The sequence below is a fragment of the Neomonachus schauinslandi genome, chromosome 4 (assembly GCF_002201575.2).
Source record: "Neomonachus schauinslandi chromosome 4, ASM220157v2, whole genome shotgun sequence".
NCBI lineage: Eukaryota > Metazoa > Chordata > Mammalia > Carnivora > Phocidae > Neomonachus > Neomonachus schauinslandi.
The window spans coordinates 4191624-4210141 of record NC_058406.1 but is presented as its reverse complement, the minus strand read 5'-3'; the positions used below and the strand labels follow the sequence as shown (position 1 = coordinate 4210141).

The window sequence follows — 18518 nt, the reverse complement described above, 5'->3', positions numbered from 1 at the left end:
ATGTAAATGAAGCCCTCGGAGTGACGGCCCGGAGGGGTGTGGCCAAGGCTGCCGCCCCTGAAGCCCCCAGGCCGGCGGGAGCCTCGGAGGGGACGGCGGAGGCCCAGGTGCGCTGCTGGGGCCGCTGGCAGAGGGCGCTCGCGGCACCCAGGCCACTTCTTTCAGCCTCTCGACCGGCCGCGGGGCGGAGCGAGTGGATCTCGCGAGAGTCTCGCGCGGCTGGCGCCGCTGGCCAGCATGGCGGACTCGCAGTTGCTGCTCAAGCGCGGTCCTTTTCGCTCCACGTGGCTGCGTGCCCGCAAAACTCGGACACAGCTCGTTCTTAGCCGCCGGCCCCGCCGCCGGCTCGGGACCCTGCGCTGGTGCGGCCGGAGGCGCCTGCGGCGGCGGCTGCTGCAAGCCCAGGCAGCCGGCGCGGACTGGCGGGAGAGCGGCTGCCTGGTGCCGCGCGCGGCGACCCGGAGGCCCAAGACCGCGGCCCCGAGCCCGGCTCCGGCCGCAGCCCCCGCCCCGAGTGGCCCCGCGAGCCTCCCCATCCCGCCGGTGCGGCCGGCCGGCCCGGGCCGCGCGTTGGTGCTGCTGCCGCTCGAGCAGGTGGGTCCCGCCGGAGGAGCCGCAGCGCCGGGACTTGCGGGCTGGGAGAAGACCTTGCCCCATCTGCAGTTCTCCGGCCGCAGGTCGAGCGCATTCCTCCTGGCGGTGGTGCTGAGCAGGGGTAACTAGGACCCTGTTGTGGGATTCTAGGTCTTCAGAGCTGAGAGGGACTTCAATAGTAGTAAATAATACTACAAGGTCACATTTACTGGGTGCTTAGAAAGTGCCAGGCTCTATGTTCTGAATGTTTGAGGTTTACGAACACTTTTAATACTCTTAGCTCTCTATGGAGTCATTACCGTTATTTCCGAAAATTTACGGACGAAGAAACTGAGCTATAGCTTAGGTAACTTACTAAAAGGTACACAGTAGAGGCAGAGCTAGTATTCACATCCAGGCAGCCTAATTGCAGGTCCTTTGCTCTTCCCTTGCTTGCACTGGATTTCCTCCAGTGCAAGAGGAAAGTGAAAACCCAGGAATGGGAGACACTTGGCTGGCAGGGGGCCTTGGTAGAGAGAGGGATCCGTGAGAACAGCAGAGCCCAGTTCATGGGACCCCCTTGTTCTTCATGTGTCGGGATACACCAGCCATCTCTGTAGCTGTCCTGGGATATGAAATTAGGTTAGAGGTATTAAGTACCTGATGATCACCTAGTACAATGTATTGTTGCTTGGAAATCCGCTCCCCTTCGATATGTGAATAGCAATTAAGAGTTTAGAAAACTAAAAAAGAAAAAAAAAAGGGAGGTGCCTGGCTGGCTCAGTGGGTGGAGCATGCTGCTCTTGATCTCAGTTTGTCACTTCCAGTCCCATCTCTGGCATAGAGTTTAGTTTAAAAAAAAAAAAAAAGTTTAGAAAATTTCAGTTTCTAGTAACAGAATTTGTAATGTTATGTTTTCTTTTCTTTGTTCTTCCTTGCTAGGGTTTTACTTTTAGTGGGATCTGTCGTGTGACTTGCCTCTATGGCCAAGTGCAGGTGTTTGGTTTTGCCATCAGCCAAGGCCAGCCTCCCCAAGATGTCTTTTCTACCTACACCCACTCTCGATTGACTATCAATGCAGTTCATTATTCCATGCCTGAGAAAAGCAAGAAGGAGATGAAAAGGGAAGCCCGAGCTTTGCTCAGATCTCATCTTAATCGGGGTAAGAAAAGTAACTGGATAACTTACTGAGGGTGTACTATAATAAGGCTGCAATTTCTAGGTCCTTCCTATTGCCTAGACATTACACACTTTTCTGTGTTTATTTAAAGTGAAACTTGAGTGGAACTTGTTTTCACCATTTTACAGATGAGAAAAATGGCCTAAGACCACTCAGCTAGCTATTGTGTAGCAAAAGCAAACCTGGATTGACTTCTCCAGCCAGGTGTGTTCCTGATATGCAGTATGGTTTCCTAAAGAAGGCTCTCGAACATAATTCCTGCTCTCAAAAAGTTGACAGTTCAGCTGAAAAGAAGGTAGTCCTAAATGGTGTAGAATTTAATGGAGTTACTATTTCTAAGGTAGTTTATTTTTCTTTTTACAGATGACAGATGTTGGTTGATGAAGAATTTTTCTCCTCTATGTTCCATTGTGATGCTAGAACAACTGAAAACCTCCACTGTGAACTTCTTAGTCAGCCATCCAGGTTTATCTTACGTTTTCGTACAAGAGGTAGGACTAGTTTTCATTCGGAGTTTTGCTAATTATTTTCACCAGAACAGTCACACGTCAGCTGGCTGTAGGATGCTCCCTTGGAAAATCAGTCTGTCTGTTGCATTGTAGGTTGTACACAGTGTCATACGTGTGCACAGTAAAATAGCATAGAAAGGTGTATCATGAAAAATATTGTCTCCCCTTCCTCGTTAGTTTTATTCCCCAGTGAAAGCCATCCTTTCATATTGCAGGTGATTAAATGCCCTTTGGAAGTTTTACTTTATTTATTTACGTTTTTTCCAATTTTAAGTACAATCTACCCCTCAGCGTGGGGCTTGAACTCACGACCCGAAGATCAAGAGTTGCATGCTCTACTGACTGAGCCAACCAGGTGCCCCGCCTGTTGGAATTTTTTAAATGGTTATCTTTTTATCTTGATTTATTAACTTGAGATAGTACAAATTTCCTCTATGAATATACTTCAGTGTACTTATAATTTCTCCCATCTCTCTTTCTTGCCTCCAAATTTTTGCTGACTGTGTTATTAATTTCTTAAAGTCAAGTTCTATTGCTATAATTGTCCCCCACGAGCCGTAAATTGAGCCTGATCTGCAGGATTATCAGGCTTATGGATGTGAGGTGTGGGGAAGAACCAAGGAATACATGCTTTTGGGTGCAGGGTGTTACTGAGATGGGGGCACTGTGGGAGGAGCAGATTTATTTCCTATTTTTTTTAAGATTTCATTTATTTGACAGAGACATAGCGTAAGAGGGAACACAAGCAGGGGGATTGGGAGAGGGAGAAGCAGGCTTCCCACTGAGCAGGGAGCCCGAAGCGGGGCTCGATCCCAGGACCCTAGGATCATGACCTGAGCCGAAGGCAGACACTTAACGACTGAGCCACCCAGGCGCCCTGGAGGAGCAGATTTAAATGTTCACCTTGACCTGCCTGTTAGACATTCCGTTGGAATGTTGGAATTCTGTTGGTATTTCAGCAGAATGGCCCAAAGGCTGAGAGGTGGGATAATAACACCAAGGGAGTTGATACAGAAAAACAAGGGGGTTCAAAGTCATGGCCCTTCAGCACTACCAAGAAGAGGTCTGGATGAGGGAGCAGTAAAGACTGAGAAGTAGGGGTCAGTGATGTTGGAGAAAACCAGGCGTGTGTGATCAGGAAGTCTTCAGAGGAGCTGGACAAAGAGCACAGGTCTGGTGCAGAGCCAGTAGCTGGGTGAGGGCCGTGGAGAAGGAAATGGGAAAGCTGTGTCACCAAGCCTTTGCCTCCTGCAAGTGAAGGTTCCAAACACGTTAATACTGTTTTCATTCATTTTTAGCTTTATTTTTTTTTCTGGGACTTCACCACCACTCTTTATATTCCTTATGCTCCTTCTTGGGTAACTTTCCTCCCCCACTGTGTTTTTATACGTTCTAGAGTTATTTTTTTCATACAAGACAGGTAGTGAACTTTATATAATCTCATTTTATAAGATATTCTTATTTTAGCCTCCATGATTGATAGTTGAGCACAGTATAGAGTTTTTTTCCTCAAAACCTTGAAGGCCTTGCTCCACTGTTTTCTAGAATCTAGAGTTGCTGATAGGAAGTCACACACCAGACTGATTGTTGTTCCTTTTATGATGTTTTTATCCTGGGGTTGATGAATTGAATGAGGAGGTGATCATGGATGGGTCTCTTCATTGGTCTTCTTCACCACGGAAGCCTTGTTCCCTCGAGCCCCACCAGCTGCAGCAAGGGCCTGCTCCTCCATTCCTTGGGTTGGTCGGTGGCTTCCTGGTACTTTTGCAGAGCGCCCGAGGGCTTAGTGGGCCTGACTTCCACGTTCTTTCAGCCCGGTCTGCATGTGTTCGTTGTCTTTTTACTTTATGTCTTTGGAGACGGCCTTGATTTTGTTCTGAAGCACCAACCTGTTCAACAGCTGTGGTCTCTTTTGAATTGTTCTTGTGGCAATCGCTTTTTAAACTCGCACACGTTTTCCTTTCCTTCGGGGTCTCCTGCAGAGGTGACAGCAGCTTGGAAGTGCATGTGAGCCAGGAGGACAGGTACGGACGACTGAAGGAACAGCTGATGAGACTCACTGAAGGGATGGCTGTGGGGGTGAGAGGGTGGGCTCAGATCTACCTTTCATAGCTCACGACTGTTTGAGGCTTACTGATTTAAAACTGGAGGAAGAAACGTGCACTTGTGTTCATGTTTTCTTAAAACTTAAATTGTTCATTTCAGAGTCCAACCTTCCAGATTAACTCTGAACATTTAGCCCTGAGGTCTGTTGGCATTAGAAGAGAGAAGAAGAAAAACGGCCTTCGTTTGACAGAGAGTGCCTTGTCGGCCATGGAGGAGTTGGTCACCGTGTCCTGTGGTGAGTGATACCTGGGGGTAAAGGGAGCATTCATCCCCCAGGGCCTCAGAGGATCACGATTTACAGGTAAAGCCCTAACGAAGGTGGCTAATTTGAGGTTTCAATGTTTGTTTTGCCTCCAGAAGAAGTAGACGGCTGCCCTGTCATTCTTGTTTGTGGCTCTCAAGACGTCGGAAAGTCAACATTTAATAGGTACCTCATTAACCAGTTGTTAAATAGGTAAGAGTGTTTTTGTTTTTGTTTAGATACATTATTAGATTAGGGTCATGAAATAGGATTTTTGATTTAAGAAACTAGATGGGAATGCTTCTTGACTTCTCAGTAGAGATTATCTACAAGTCTATGCAAAGCCGCTCAGCGGAGTGACGGCACTCTCCGTTAGGCTGTGTTTTGGAGTGAGGCACATCGGCCTCTCAGGGTGAACTGACCGTGCTTATCAGTGAGTGTGCAAGAGGAGTCACCTGGTGTCAGAATCTGTGTTTGTCCATACCCAGAGGTTCAGAGTAGGGAGCAATTTTGTTGTGTTTTAAAGATCAGATTTTAGGAAAGACAAAGTTGGAAAGACAAAGTTGTATCCATATTACAAATGGGTACTATGACCATTCCTGCATCACATTTTCTTTTTACTTTTTTTTTTATGTTGATTGCCATCTTTGGAGCATTCTACCTAAAAGGCTGCATAGGGTGGATTGTGCCTGTGTATTGCATAAAGTCTGTAAGATCTGATTTATTCTTTTGACAGAGTAAAGGTAGTTGAGATTTTCCTTATTCCTTTCAAATTTTCAGTATTTCCTGCGTTGACTATTTGGAATGTGATCTGGGACAGACAGAATTTACGCCTCCAGGTTGCATTTCTTTACTTAATATTACAGAGCCAGTTCTAGGTATGTATTACACATTTCTTTGATGTCTTGGTTTTATAAAACAAATATAATGATCTTACAAAAAACTAAAAAAATGTAAGGGACATCTGGCTGGCTCAGTTGGTGGAGCATGCAGCTCTGGGATCAAGTCCCGCATCAGGCTCCCTGCTCAGTGGAGAGCCTGCTTCTCCCTCTCCTTCTCCTGCTCCCCCTGCTTGTGCGCTCTCTCTCTCTCTCACTGTCTCTGTCAAATAAATAAATAAATAAATAAATAAATAAATAAATAAATAGAATCTTAAAAAAAAAGCAACAATGTATAATGATGTACACCAAGAAATTGCATTGACATGATACTATTAGCCAAACCATGGATTTTATTCAAAATTCACTGGTTATCCTACTAATGTACTTTTTCTGGTTCAGACTCCAAACCAAAGTCCCATGTTGCCTTTTTTTTTAATGGTAAAATATGCACAACATGATATTTACTGTTTTAACTGTCGATACGTGTACTATTCAGTGACATTAAGTGCATTCACGGTGTGCTATACCCTTCACCACTGCCTATATCCGAAACTTTTTCATCATTCCGAACTGAAACGGTGTTCCCATTAGAGAACACTTGCCCCCGCCTGCTCTCCTTCCAGCCCCTGCTAACCTCTGTCCTAGTCTCTGTCCCTATGAATTTGCCTACTCCACATACCTCATGTAAGTGGAAACACTATTTGTCCTTCTTGTGTCTGTTTTGGGTTTTTTTACTAAGCATAATGGTTTTTCTTCTTTTTGCTTATTTTTTTGTTTTTTATTTCAATCCAGTTAACACAGTGTTATATTAGTTTCAGATGTACAGTACTGTGATTCAGCACTTCCATGCATCACCCAGTGCTCATCACAACAGTGCCATCCTTCATCCCCATCACCTAATTTCCTCCATTCCTGGCACCCTCCAGACATAAGTGTTTTAAGATAGTCCATATTGTAGCAGATAATCAAAATTTATTTCCTTTTTGTGGGTGAGAATCATTCCATTGTATACATGGATCACGTTTTGTTGACGCGTTCAGCTGCTGATGGACAGTGGGATTCTTGCCACTTCCTGGCTCCTGGGAATAGTGCCGCTGTGAACATCAGCGTACAAATGCCTGTGCAGGTCTCTGCTTTTAGTTTTTTCAGATGGACACTTGGAGGGGAATTTCCGGGACGTGTGGTAACGCCGTGTTTAGCCTTTTGAGAAACCGCCAGCCTGTTTTTTGCAGTGGCTGCATTTTGCATCCCCATCCGCAGGGGCTCTCACTTCTCCACATCTTGTCATCTTGATCACAGCCGTCCTGTCATGTGTGCACTGATAACTCACTGTGGCTTTGATTTGCCATTTCCCTGATGGCTGATGATGTTGAGCCTCTCTTCCTGTGCTTGTTGGCCTTTTGTAGATCTTTGGAGAAATGTCTGTGAAGCCCTTCGCCCATTTTTTGAATTGCATTGTTACTGAGTTTTAGGAGTTCTTTGTATATGTTCTGAGTGTTAATCTCTTATCAGATAAACAGTTTGCAAACATTTTTTCCCATCTTTTAAGTTTTCTTCCCATTTTCTTGATGGTGTCCTTTGATACACAAAAGTTCTTAATTTTTATGAAATCCAGTTTCCTTTCCTTTTTTTTTATTCAGTTTATTTTTTCTTTTGTTGACATTCCCTTGATGTCATATCCACAGAGTTGCTAAGTCCAATGTCGTAAAGATTTTTTTCTAATGTTCCTGGAGTTTTGTAAGTTTTAGCTCTTACATTTAAGTCTTTGGTCCATTCTGAATTAATTTTTGTATATGATATAGGGAAAGCATCCAACGTCATTTTTTTGCATGTGGATGTCTAGTTTTCCAATTATTCGTTGAAGACTGTCCTTTCCCCCGTGGAATGGTCTTGGCACCCTTGTGGAAAAGCATTTGATCATACATATGAGGGCCTGTTTCTGGGCCCTGTCTTTTATTTCATTGGCTTGTATATCTGTTTTTATGCCAGTTCTGTGCTAATGGAGGAATGTGAGTCCTCCCAACTTCATTTTTTTTCAAGATGGTTTTGGCCATTTGGTACCCTTGCAATGCTGTATGAATCTGAGGATCAGCTTTTCCATTTCTACGAAAAAGGCTGTTGAATTTTGTTTTTTAAAGATTTTATTTATTTATTTGAGAGAGAGAGAGAGCGAGAGAGGGAACACAAGCAGAGGGAGTGGGAGAGGGAGAAGCAGGCTCCTGGCCGAGCAGGGAGCCCGATGCGGGGCTCAATCCCAGGACCCTGGGATCATGACCTGAGCCGAAGGCAGACGCTTAACGACTGAGCCACCCAGGCGCCCCAAGGCTGTTGAATTTTGGTAGGGATTGCATTGATTGAATGTGTAGCTCACCTTGGGTGACATTGACATCTCGATAATGATAGATCTTCCTATACATGAACACAGGATGTCTTTCCAGTTTCTTAAGTCTTTTTAAATTTCTTTCAGCAACTTTTTTAAAGATTTTATTTATTCATGAGAGACAGAGAGGGAGGCAGAGGCCTCCCTCCATTGAGCAGGGAGCCCAATGCAGGACCCAGTCCAAGGACCCTGGGATCATGACCGAGCTGAAGGCAGACACTTAACCTACTGAGCCACCCAGGCGCCCCTCTTCCATCAATATTTTGTGGTTTTCAGTGTGTAAGTCTTTCACTTGGTTAGATTAGTTCCTAAGGGTTGGATTCTTTCACTTACTACCACAATGGAATTGCTTTCCTAATTTCTTTTACAAATTGTTCACTATTAGTGTATAGAAACACATGATTTTTGTGTATTGACTGTGTAACCTGCAACTTTGCTGAATTCCTGTATTAGCTCTAGTAGGTTTCTTGTGGATATTTTTGGATTTTCTAGATAGAAGATCATCATCTGTGAATAGAAATAGTTTCACTCTTCCTTTCCAGTCTGGATGCCTTTGATTTCTTTTTCTTGTCTCCTAGCGCTCTCAGGCTGGAACCTTCAGTACAGTGCTGAATAGAAGAAAACATTCCTTTCTTGTTCCTCACCTTAGAGAGAATGTTCTTCACCAGAAGTATGCTGTCATTTGTGGGTTTTTGTCGTTCCCCATCGTCAGGCTAAAGAAGCTGCCTTCTATTTCTAGTGTGTGGAACGTTTGTATCATGAAAGTGTTGGACTTTGTCAGGTGCTTTTTCTGCGTCTGTCGGGATACTTGTGTGATTTTTGTTTAGTTGACTTTTAAGCAGATGATAGATCAGGTTGCTGGATTCGTTGTGGATTTAATAGACTTTTTGACAAAAATAAGTAGGGCATTCATACTGTTTTTACAGTTTTATCAAAACTATTTGTTTAGATTTTGCTTTCTAGCTGGTTTCATTGTTCCTTCTTTTCTTTTACATTTTCCCTAGTCCATTTATTTTTCTTTTCCTTTTTCACACCTTAATATTTCAACAGGTGTTTCCCCAGACAAAGACGCATTATGATACGTAGTCATAATGCAGCCACCAAGTCAGGGTAGCAGTTCGGCCCTGGTACTGTTCCCTCTTCTGTCCTCCAGCCACCTGCCCGAGCCCAGTGTGTATTTGCAAATCTTTAGTCTTCTCCAGTCTGGAGCATTCCCTCCAGCTTTTCTTATCTTTTTTGACCTTGGCAGTTTGGAAGAGTACATTTATCGAATGTCCCTGTGGTTTGATTGAGATGTGGTGCTGTGTTCTCAGTGCATCATATCAACAAGCTGTCAGTTTGCCCTGTTACCGAGAGGTTAACTGTCATCATTTGGTTAAGATAAGTGTTTGCCAGCGTTTTCCACTCTGCCTGTAATGAAGTGTGTTATTTCTTCTGGGGTGTGACTGTAGGCTCCCCTCAGTGGACAGAGCTAGGAAGTATATGCATGCTTAGACCCATGCATGCACATACGTGTGTATGTATGGGCATATGCATATATGTATGTGTATATACACTGCATGTGTATCTCTTTGTATGTACGTTCCCTGTGTATTAAGAGCCACGAGTTTACTGCGATCATTCCGATTCCAGTCTGACAGCCCGGGTTTATTCTAGTTAGCCTTTCCCCTTCCATATTTATAAGTTTCTTTTTTTTTTTTTTAAATATTTTATTTATTTATTTGACAGAGAGAGAGATTGCACAAATAGGCAGAGTGGCAGGCAGAGGGAGAGGGAGAATCAGGCTCCCCGCGGAGCAGGGATCCCGATGCAGGGCTCAACCCCAGGACCCTGGGATCATGACCTGAGCCAAGGGCAGACACTTAACCGAGTGAGCCACCCAGGTGCCCCCATATTTATAAGTTTCATTTCTGATGATAAGAACTGTGGCTATGATTATTGTCCATGTATTTACATATTTACTCAGAGCCTTTGTATTTGTTCAATTCCTCTGCTGTGCAGGCCACTTCTTCAGCTGTGGGCTGCCCCAAATCCCTGTACCCCACCCTTGAGGGGAGACTCGCCAGCCCTGTCCCAGTGGCCTTGCACCAACCACATTAACCAAGGCCCTCACCCTGCCGACTGTTGGCATGTGGTCCTGGTCACCAGCCTGCTGAGTGAGTTCCCAGCCCCAACCAGAGAGGGGAGTTGGCTCAGGCTTGACAGACCGGTGCTGCAAGTTAGGAGCGTCTGCCCTGGAGTTGGCTCACCTGAGTTCAAGCCCAACTGATACTTACTCGCTGTGTGACCTTGGTCAAGTTAAAAATGCAGATAGTAACACTACCTACCTCATAGGGTTTTTATGAACATCAGAGACTACATGTGAAGTAGATGGGACATAGTAAGTGCTAGATTCCAGCAAGTGATTATTGTTCTTATTTGTCCTTTCATTAGAACGTCAACCCTATAAGGATGGGTGTTGCTTTGTTCACAGGTGTATCCTAAGTATCTAGAACAATGCTCAGAGTGTTACATGTGCTCAGTAAATGTTTGTTGAGTGAATGGTCATATTAGGACAGAATTGGAATTAACTATATGTAAAAATGAGCATGTCTTTGTATGAAGTTGAAAGCTTAGATTTTTTTTTTTAAGATTTTATTTATTTAAGAGAGAGAGAGCATGAGCAGGGAAGTGAGGCAGAGGGAGAAGCAGACTCCCCACTGAGCAGGGAAGCCCAGTGGGGGGCTCGATCCCAGGATGCTGGGATCATGACCTGAGCAGAAGGCAGACACTCAACCGACTGAGCCACCCAGATGCCCGGAAAGCTTAGATTTCTGAAAATGGGATACAACTATTCCTAGTGGTAGAATGGTCTGGTAGGATGGTCTTTGATTTCCTAAGGATCTTTGTCACTGGTGATGGCTGGAGAAAAACCCTCACCTCCTTTTAAATACTCACAGATTCAGACTCTTACCTTTGTCTTCCTAGGACCACCTTTCACCCACCAGAGGACACCACAGAAAATGGTATATTATGGGAAACCTTCTTGTAAAAACAACTATGAAAATTATATTGAGATAATAAAGTATGTGTTCAGCTCCTACAAGAAAGAGTCCCCTCTCATCGTCAACACAATGGGCTGGGTGTCAGGTAAGCCTGGGAAGGCACATCTGGCCGGAGAGGTGGGGCCGTGTGAATAAGCTTTTGGCTTCAGGCAGTAGAGCTGGAGCCCAGTTTTTAGAAGATTTCTTCTTCGGGATCCTTTCTTTGTCTCAGAACAGCTGTGCCACGTTCTTATAGGAGTATGTCACTATTTTAGTAGCGCATCAACTGCCCGTGTCCTCCTCCTCACAGACAAAGGGCTTTTGCTTCTCATCGATCTCATCCGGTTGCTGTCTCCCAGCCACGTCGTGCAGTTCAGTTCTGGCCGGAGTAAATACATGCCAAACCTGACCCCTGACTATGTGGACGATATGGACGGCCTGTACACCAAGAGCAAGTCCAGAGTCAGAGACAGAGGTTTCCAACTGGCAGAGTTTACAGAGAGTTTGGAATTTGCTGATGAAGAAAAGGAGAGTCCAGTTGTGTTCACTGGACATAAGCTGATATGCGTCCAGTCGGACTTTGCGTTTAGGAAAACTCCGAGAAACAGGTAATTAAACTGTCATGGCTGGAGAATGAAGTTCTGTTCAGTTCAACAAGACCTTCTGCCCTCAATTCCTTAAGAGGAATAAGTCTTCCACAAGTTTTTGAATCTGTCTCACAGCCCTATGTTCATGAAGGAGAATCTGTTTTCTTTTCTTTTCTTTTTTTAAAAGATTTTATTTATTTATTTGAGAGAGAGAGAATGAGAGACAGAGAGCATGAGAGGGAGGAGGGTCAGAGGGAGAAGCAGACCCCCCACTGAGCAGGGAGCCCGATGCGGGACTCGATCCCGGGACTCCAGGATCATGACCTGAGCCGAAGGCAGTCGCTTAACTGACTGAGCCACCCAGGCGCCCGAATCTGTTCTTTTCTGAGCTGTTACTGTCCCAATGGAAACACAGACAACCTCTGACTTAAGATGGTGTGACTTTCAATTTTCCCACTTTACGTTGGCATTAAAGCAATACACGTTCGGTAGAAACTGTACTTTGCATTTTGGTCTTTTCCTGGGCACGCACGATGCGGTGTGACCCTCTGTCCTAGTGCTGGGCTTCGGGTCAGCCCGGAGGGTGTGCCGTGGGTACAGACGCCATTCTGCGCCCATACAACGTAGGCTCTGTGTTAGGTGATTCTGCCGGGCTGGAGGCTAATGTGAGTGTCCTGAGCATGTTTAAAGTAGGAGAGGCTAAGCTGTGACATGCCGTAGGCAAGGTGTCTTTTTTCTTTCTTTTTTTTTTTTTTAGTTTGACAGAGAGACACAGCGAGAGAGGGAACACAAACAGGGGGAGTGGGAAAGGAGAAGCAGACTTCCTGCTGAGCAGGGATCCCAGGACCCTGGGATCATGACCTGAGCTGAAGGCAGACACTCAACGACTGAGCCATCCAGGCGCCCCTGGTAGGCGAGGTGTCTTAAAGGCATTTTCGACGTCTGATATTTTCCCCTTTTTGTGGGTGAATGAAGATGGAACTCCACTGTAAATTGAGGAAGACCCGTATCCAGAGGTGGCCTTCAGCTCTGGTTGCCAAGAACTTTTATTGAAGGAGAGTCTTTACATGTCATGTTTCTCCAGTGGGTTTGTAGAAAGGGTCTGCAGATGTTAAGGTGGGAATGTGTGATCTCTCTACACGTAACCTGTGTAATGACCAATGGACTCTGTTTCTGAGGTTAAATCTCTATTTACTTCATTCTGATTTACTTTGCAGAGAGTCGCATAACAAAGTTCTTCGAGATTTGGCGGTACTAGGTTACCTCGGCCAGCTGCAGCCTCCAGTGCCAAAACCACTTTGTCCTTTACACGGTCTCACACCCTATCAGGTAACCTCACCTTGGATGAGGGATTCTCTGTGGATGTAACGAGCCCTCGTGGGGCTTCCTGTGTGTGTTCTCCAGCCACTTTATGATGCTTCGCTCGTCTTATCCTTAGAACGGCCCTGGGGCATAGGTTCTGTAGCTGCCTCAGTTTACAGACGGGAGGTCGAGTAATCTAGCTCGAGAGTCCATGCTCCTAGCTGCTGTCCTGCGTTGGGCACGACTGTGCTCCGTGCTGGTTATTAAGAATGTTCTGCCTGACCCCAGAGGTGGCACCGGGCAGTCCAGCTCCAGCGCTCCCACTGTTTAGCTGTGTGTGAGTCCATGTCTTACCTGGAGAAAGGAGGCTGTGCCAGACCTCAGAGGATGGTTGTATGGGCTCAGTGAGTGTTCGCAGTGGTTCCTGGCATCTGGGGACCACTCTTTTTTTGTTGTTGTTGTTATTTTTTTAAAATGTAGTCTCCATGACCAGCGTGGAAACCCAATGCCGGGCTTGAATTCACGACCCTGAGATCATGACCTGAGTTGAGATCAAGAGTCAGACACTTAACCGATTGCACCCCCCAGAAACCACTCTTGAAAGCATTACATACTATTGTCAAAAGTGGATTCTAGGGGCCCCTGGGTGGCTCAGTTGGTTAAGCGTCTGCCTTCGGCTCAAGTCATGGTCCCACGGTCCTGGGATTGCACCCCGCATCGGGCTCCCTGCTTAGCAGGGAATCTGCTTCTTCCGCTCCCCCTGCTTGTGCTCTCTCACTCTTTCTCTCTCAAATAAATAAAATCTTTTTTTTTTTTTTAAGAGTTTACTTATTTATTTGACAGAGATAGACACAGAGGGAACACAAGCAGGGGGAGCGGGAGAGGGAGAAGCAGGCTCCCCGCTGAGCAGAGAGCCCGATGCGGGGCTCGATCCCAGGACCCCGGGATCATGACCCGAACCGAAGGCAGATGCTTAACGACTGAGCCACCCAGGTGCCCCTAAATAAAATCTTTAAAAAAAAAAAGATGGATTCTAGCACCAGAGTATTTGCATTTTGGAATCCTAGCTCCTTAGAATTATTTTGGGAAGAAACCACCATGATATTAGAATTCCAGATGACAAAAGATTAAAATAGCAATAGGTGGCATTTCCTAAATGCTTACCCTCTGCTGTGCTCAGTTCTAAGCCTGTTAACTTCTTTACTCACAATGGCTTTGTTATTACCCCATTTTACAGATGCTAGAACTGAGGTCAGTGACACTGAGTCAGCTTGCCCGAGGTGGCTAGTAAAAGTTTGGGCTGGGACTGGAGCCCAGAGTATTCACCCTCTGCTGTCCATACTAAGCACTCCCTGTGTGCTGGGCGTTCTGCTAAGCACTTGAGATGGAACAGCTCGATGGATTCGTGGCAGCCCAGTGAGGGAGAGGCTCTTTCATTCCCTGTTTACAGCTTTGGCGACGGGCACAGGCAGGTGGAGACCCTGGCCTGCGGTCACACTCCAGAGGCACTCCTGAGGCAGGAGCAGTGGGGCTGGCCAACGAGGACGTGTCTCCCAGGCCTGATGGTGAGATATCTCCTGGAGAAACTCAGGCAGTTAGTTGAATGAACTTTTGGTCAATGGGGTCATCTACTCAGCGATGCTCTACAATGGAACTTGAAGCTTATCTACCAGTAATTGCATCTGCCTTTTGCTATTTCAAATTTGGTTTTGGAATCTAAACAGTATAACAAAATACTTTTGTACTTTACAAATCGGGAATTACCCAGAGAGTTACACGTTAAAGGTAGTTACAATTGACCTTTAAACAACACCAGTTTCAATTGCATGGGTCCACTTATATGCAGGGTTTTTCTTGATAAATACAGTCAGTCCAGTGTTATAAATGTATTCTTTCCTGTAATTTTTTAAATAACGTTTTTTTCTCCAGCCCACTTTATCGTGAGAATGTACTATATAATACACTCAACACACAAAGTATGTGTTAATCAACTGTTATGTTATTGGGAAGGCTTCTGATCAACAGGAGGCTCTTAGTAGTTAAGTTTTTTTGGGGGGGTGTGGCCAGAAGTTATTTGTTGATCTTTGACTGCATGGGGTGGGGGGTCAGTGCCTCTAGCCCCTGTGTTGTTCAAGGCTCCACTGTATTCATCTTGTGCTCCTGGAGTTCAATCCATTTTTCTTAATTCAGTATGTTACATAGAGAATAGATGGAGGCTTTTTTCCACTGAATGGAGGTTTGCTTTCTGACATTAGGAGACCTCTCAGCGAGTGGGGTTTTCTCAGTCCCCCCTGACTTTAATGCATTTAGGATATCTTCAGATTTGTGTCTTAATGTGTCTCTTTAGATAAGAAAGTTCCAGGCATCAGTTTGGATTTCTAGCAAGTGTTGGCTGGCGAAGAACTTTGTATGAATTTCTTAGGTACTCTGTATTAAAGTAGTGAAACACTGACCAGTGTTTGTTAGCATTTCTGTTTAGATACTTTTTGGTGGGCAGTTTGGCCAATATAACTTCAGATACCTGCCTAGTCAACTTGTAAAAATTAAAAGTAGCCTTTCCAGTAGAATTAATAGAGGGAGGTGCACATTTATTTTCCAGGTCCCTTTCAATGCGGTTGCACTCCGGATTATTCATGCTGATGTCGCTCCTACCCATATATTATACGCTGTGAATGCCAGCTGGGTTGGTCTTTGCAAGATCCTGGATGATGTCAGAGGATACGCAAATGGTCCCATCCTACTCGCCCAGACTCCAATCTGTGATTGTTTGGGGTTTGGTGAGTGAAAGTAAAACATGTCTATATACTTACTGAAATCAATCCCCTTCTCCAACTGTATGTGGCTGGTCTTGACCTTGGATCTATCTCTCGGCTGGAGTGGTCAGAGTGTCTCTGGCTTCTAGACAGTGTGCCTGGGGGCTGGTGGGCAGGAAAGAAGCAGCATTTTCTCTGCTTCTCCTGCCAAGATTCCTAAGGGCCTGGTCATGGCCTTCTTGTCACTTGACATGTTTTCCCTAGGCCATCTGTCCATCTGCTAGGGCCCTCCATCCATCTTTAGGCTGACTTCCCACAGGATCTCTATAGCACGACTGTGTGTCTGAACTCCAAGCCCAGCTCGCTTCTCCACTTGGGTATCTCACCGGCATCTGAGACTTAGGTCCAAGACTGAGGTCCTAATTTTCTCCCCAAATCCCCTCCACCCTGCACCATCTCCTGTTCCCAGGCCTGTGAGGAGTCCTTGGAAGATTCACTCTGGTGTTCACGCCAGACCTTTGGGTCTACCTTGGCACCCCCTTGCCTTCATTCGACACATCCAACCCCCTAGCAGGGGTGGTAGCTTGTTTCTGAAACCTGTCTGATTTCTCTGTCTCATCTCTTCTTACTCTGCCAGTCAGAGCCACCGTTTCTGTGCTGGGCTTGGCACCTTTGGGTGATCTGAGGACAGATGTATGTCATGTTCTGGTGCCCCCATCACTCAGGCCCAGGACCATTGGCCTGGCCGTGTTTAGGCCCTTCCTCCTTCGCCAAGCCTCCCTCACGTGATTGTCCCCCTGGCTCACTGAGGTCAATAAATGTCAGGGTATGTTTCTGGAAGGGTGCTGGACCTATGTAACCGAAAATTAGCAAAACTCTTAGGTAATCAAATACACGTTTCTGAGTTAGACAATACTACTTCAGAAACTGTGTCACCTGGTACAGACCGTGAAGAAGGAGTTGAGGACGGGGAAGGATTGAGTCGTTCACGTGTTCCGCACGGTGGCTTTTCTTCCTGGCCTGGGCGTGCCTTACTTGAGACAGTCTAGGACTTTGGCCACTTTGGTTGCTCACGGCTGAACAAGGGGAAGGGTTCCAAGAGATGGGAGATTTGACGAGTCTTGACCAAGAGTAGTCAAGTTCTCCCATCTCTTGAACCTTTATATTTTCAAAGCAAAACACAGTTGAAATTGAAATTCTTATTTTAAAAGCTATTCTACAATTCTCAGTGGTAGGGAGGTATAATATCTTCCAGAAAGGATTATTTGTGTGTGTTTTGTGTCTTCAAGGAATTTGTAGAGGGATCGACATGGAGAAGAGGCTTTACCACATCCTCACTCCTGTGCCCCCGGAGGAGCTAAGAAATGTGAATTGTCTGCTGGTCGGAGCCATTTCCATTCCACAGTGTGTCTTCAAGAGCCAAGTGAGTGCCACTTCCAGGGGCAGCCCTGGGGGTAGCCAGAGAGCGTCATGGGGACGGGTTATTGTGCGGGAACTCCACACTTTGTTGGAGAGGCTGAACGCAGCAAATGGAGTGTCTGGGTGGCCTCAGAGGCCCATGGCCATGAATTGCCATCATTCGTGGCCAAGAGCCCCGTGGTAGAGCCATTAACCCAGAAGTAGGTTATGGGAGGGGAGAACAGAGGTGGTCTCCCCAGGATGACTCCTTCCTGACGCCGGTCTGTGGGTGCACCTGTGAGAAGGTCACGGGAAGGTCATGTTGGCTGAGGACATCTGTGTGGTGGCGTGGGGAGGCAGTGGATGTTCTCCCCTCTTAGCTGCTTAACTTGTTCGAGAGAGAGGCGCAGCCACGCCTCCCCCTCACACTCTTGCGCTGGTCGATGTGTTTGTGCAGTTGAATTGGACAGAAAGGCGGCAGTCACCTTTGTACCTGGGCTGTTGGGTCAAGTGGACCCTCTGCAGGAAGGGGGACCAGAGGTCTTAGGAGTGCAAGGACCTCACTCAGACTCTCCCTTTTCACAGTATTTTCTGGGGAAGAAATGAAATGCTGCAAACTCTAATTGGCAGGATTTGGGGTGTTTCCATACGTTCTCTTCATGTTTCTGTTTCAGCATGGGCTCGAAGGGACAATACCTTACATCACCACAGATTATAACTTTAAACTTCCTGGAGCATCAGAGAAAATTGGAGCAAGAGAAACCGAGGAGACACGTGAAGAGAAAGTACACCCAAAACCCAAACTCTATCGAAAGATAAACTGATACTGACGTCATAGTAAGGGAAGGAGCTTTTACCGGAAAACTGGACTCCGTCTCCAGCCTGAAGTCAGACTGATGGCGATGGCAGGGAATGGTGCACTTACATTGCAGTGTTTCTTGTGTAACTCGTGGATCTAGAGTCAGTTTAACTCTTTTGAAAGCTCCATGACCTAGAGTTTTGCCCTAGTGTTCTGTATGCTTCTTCATACTTACTGTTTTATTTTCTAAAGGGTTAAAGCTTCAGGGAGAAGTTTGTACACCATTAAAACAGAGAGAACACTGTTGATTCCTCACAAAGCTCTTCAAAGACCTGGTTGTTGGAATCTGAATAAAAATAGGGAAACTGGGGCCACAAAAATCTACCAAAGAGGAAGGAGGGCTGGCCAGCGGGCTCGCGAGCATAACAGGATGTGGGGGCTCCCCTGGTCCTCGCCCATCAATGACAGACAGGCAGGAGGTCCCAGCAGCAGGGTCTGCCTGTGGTCGGTCACTGCCGGGGGTCATGCTCATCCCTTGCTTATCTGATGCCGTCCACACACACTTTCATTCCCATGGTCCAGTGTTCAAAGATCACGTTCGGTCTATTCAGTGTAATCAAGGTTTCATAGATAAAACGTTTGGACTCAAGAGCCATTCGTTTTTTGGGTTTTTTTCCATCTGATGACTTTATGCTAAAAGAATTGCTCTCAAATCCAGGAAACCTTTCCTGTGGTCTCTTTAGAATGAGCTCTGTCCTAATTGACTTCTCACCTGAGACCAAGGAC

General features: G+C 46.0%; 2 protein-coding genes across 2 annotated transcripts in view; one reads left to right on the top strand and one right to left on the bottom strand.

Annotated features, from left to right (window-relative positions):
- Window positions 1-239, bottom strand: part of TAS1R1 (taste 1 receptor member 1) — a 9782-nt gene extending 9543 nt beyond the window's left edge. Inside the window, 1 exon segment of the mRNA XM_021684366.1 lies at window positions 216-239. Coding sequence (XP_021540041.1) covers window positions 216-239 — 24 coding nt within the window.
- Window positions 238-18518, top strand: NOL9 (nucleolar protein 9). The gene is made up of 12 exons (XM_021683393.2): window positions 238-594; window positions 1516-1735; window positions 2117-2244; window positions 4468-4603; window positions 4726-4822; window positions 5390-5487; window positions 10838-10999; window positions 11204-11501; window positions 12698-12809; window positions 15382-15559; window positions 16825-16958; window positions 17608-18518. The coding sequence occupies exons 1-12, from the start codon at window positions 238-240 to the stop codon at window positions 17755-17757; spliced, it is 2070 nt and encodes a 689-aa protein (XP_021539068.1). The 3' UTR covers window positions 17758-18518.

Bases quoted from the DNA above. Each gene is read 5' to 3' on its own strand.
- NOL9 (XM_021683393.2), top strand. From the start codon at position 238: ATGGCGGACTCGCAGTTGCTGCTCAAGCGCGGTCCTTTTCGCTCCACG. The intron at 2,245-4,467 runs GTAGGACTAGTT...TGTTCATTTCAG, and splicing joins CTTACGTTTTCGTACAAGAG to AGTCCAACCTTCCAGATTAA. The intron at 11,000-11,203 runs GTAAGCCTGGGA...TCCTCCTCACAG, and splicing joins CACAATGGGCTGGGTGTCAG to ACAAAGGGCTTTTGCTTCTC.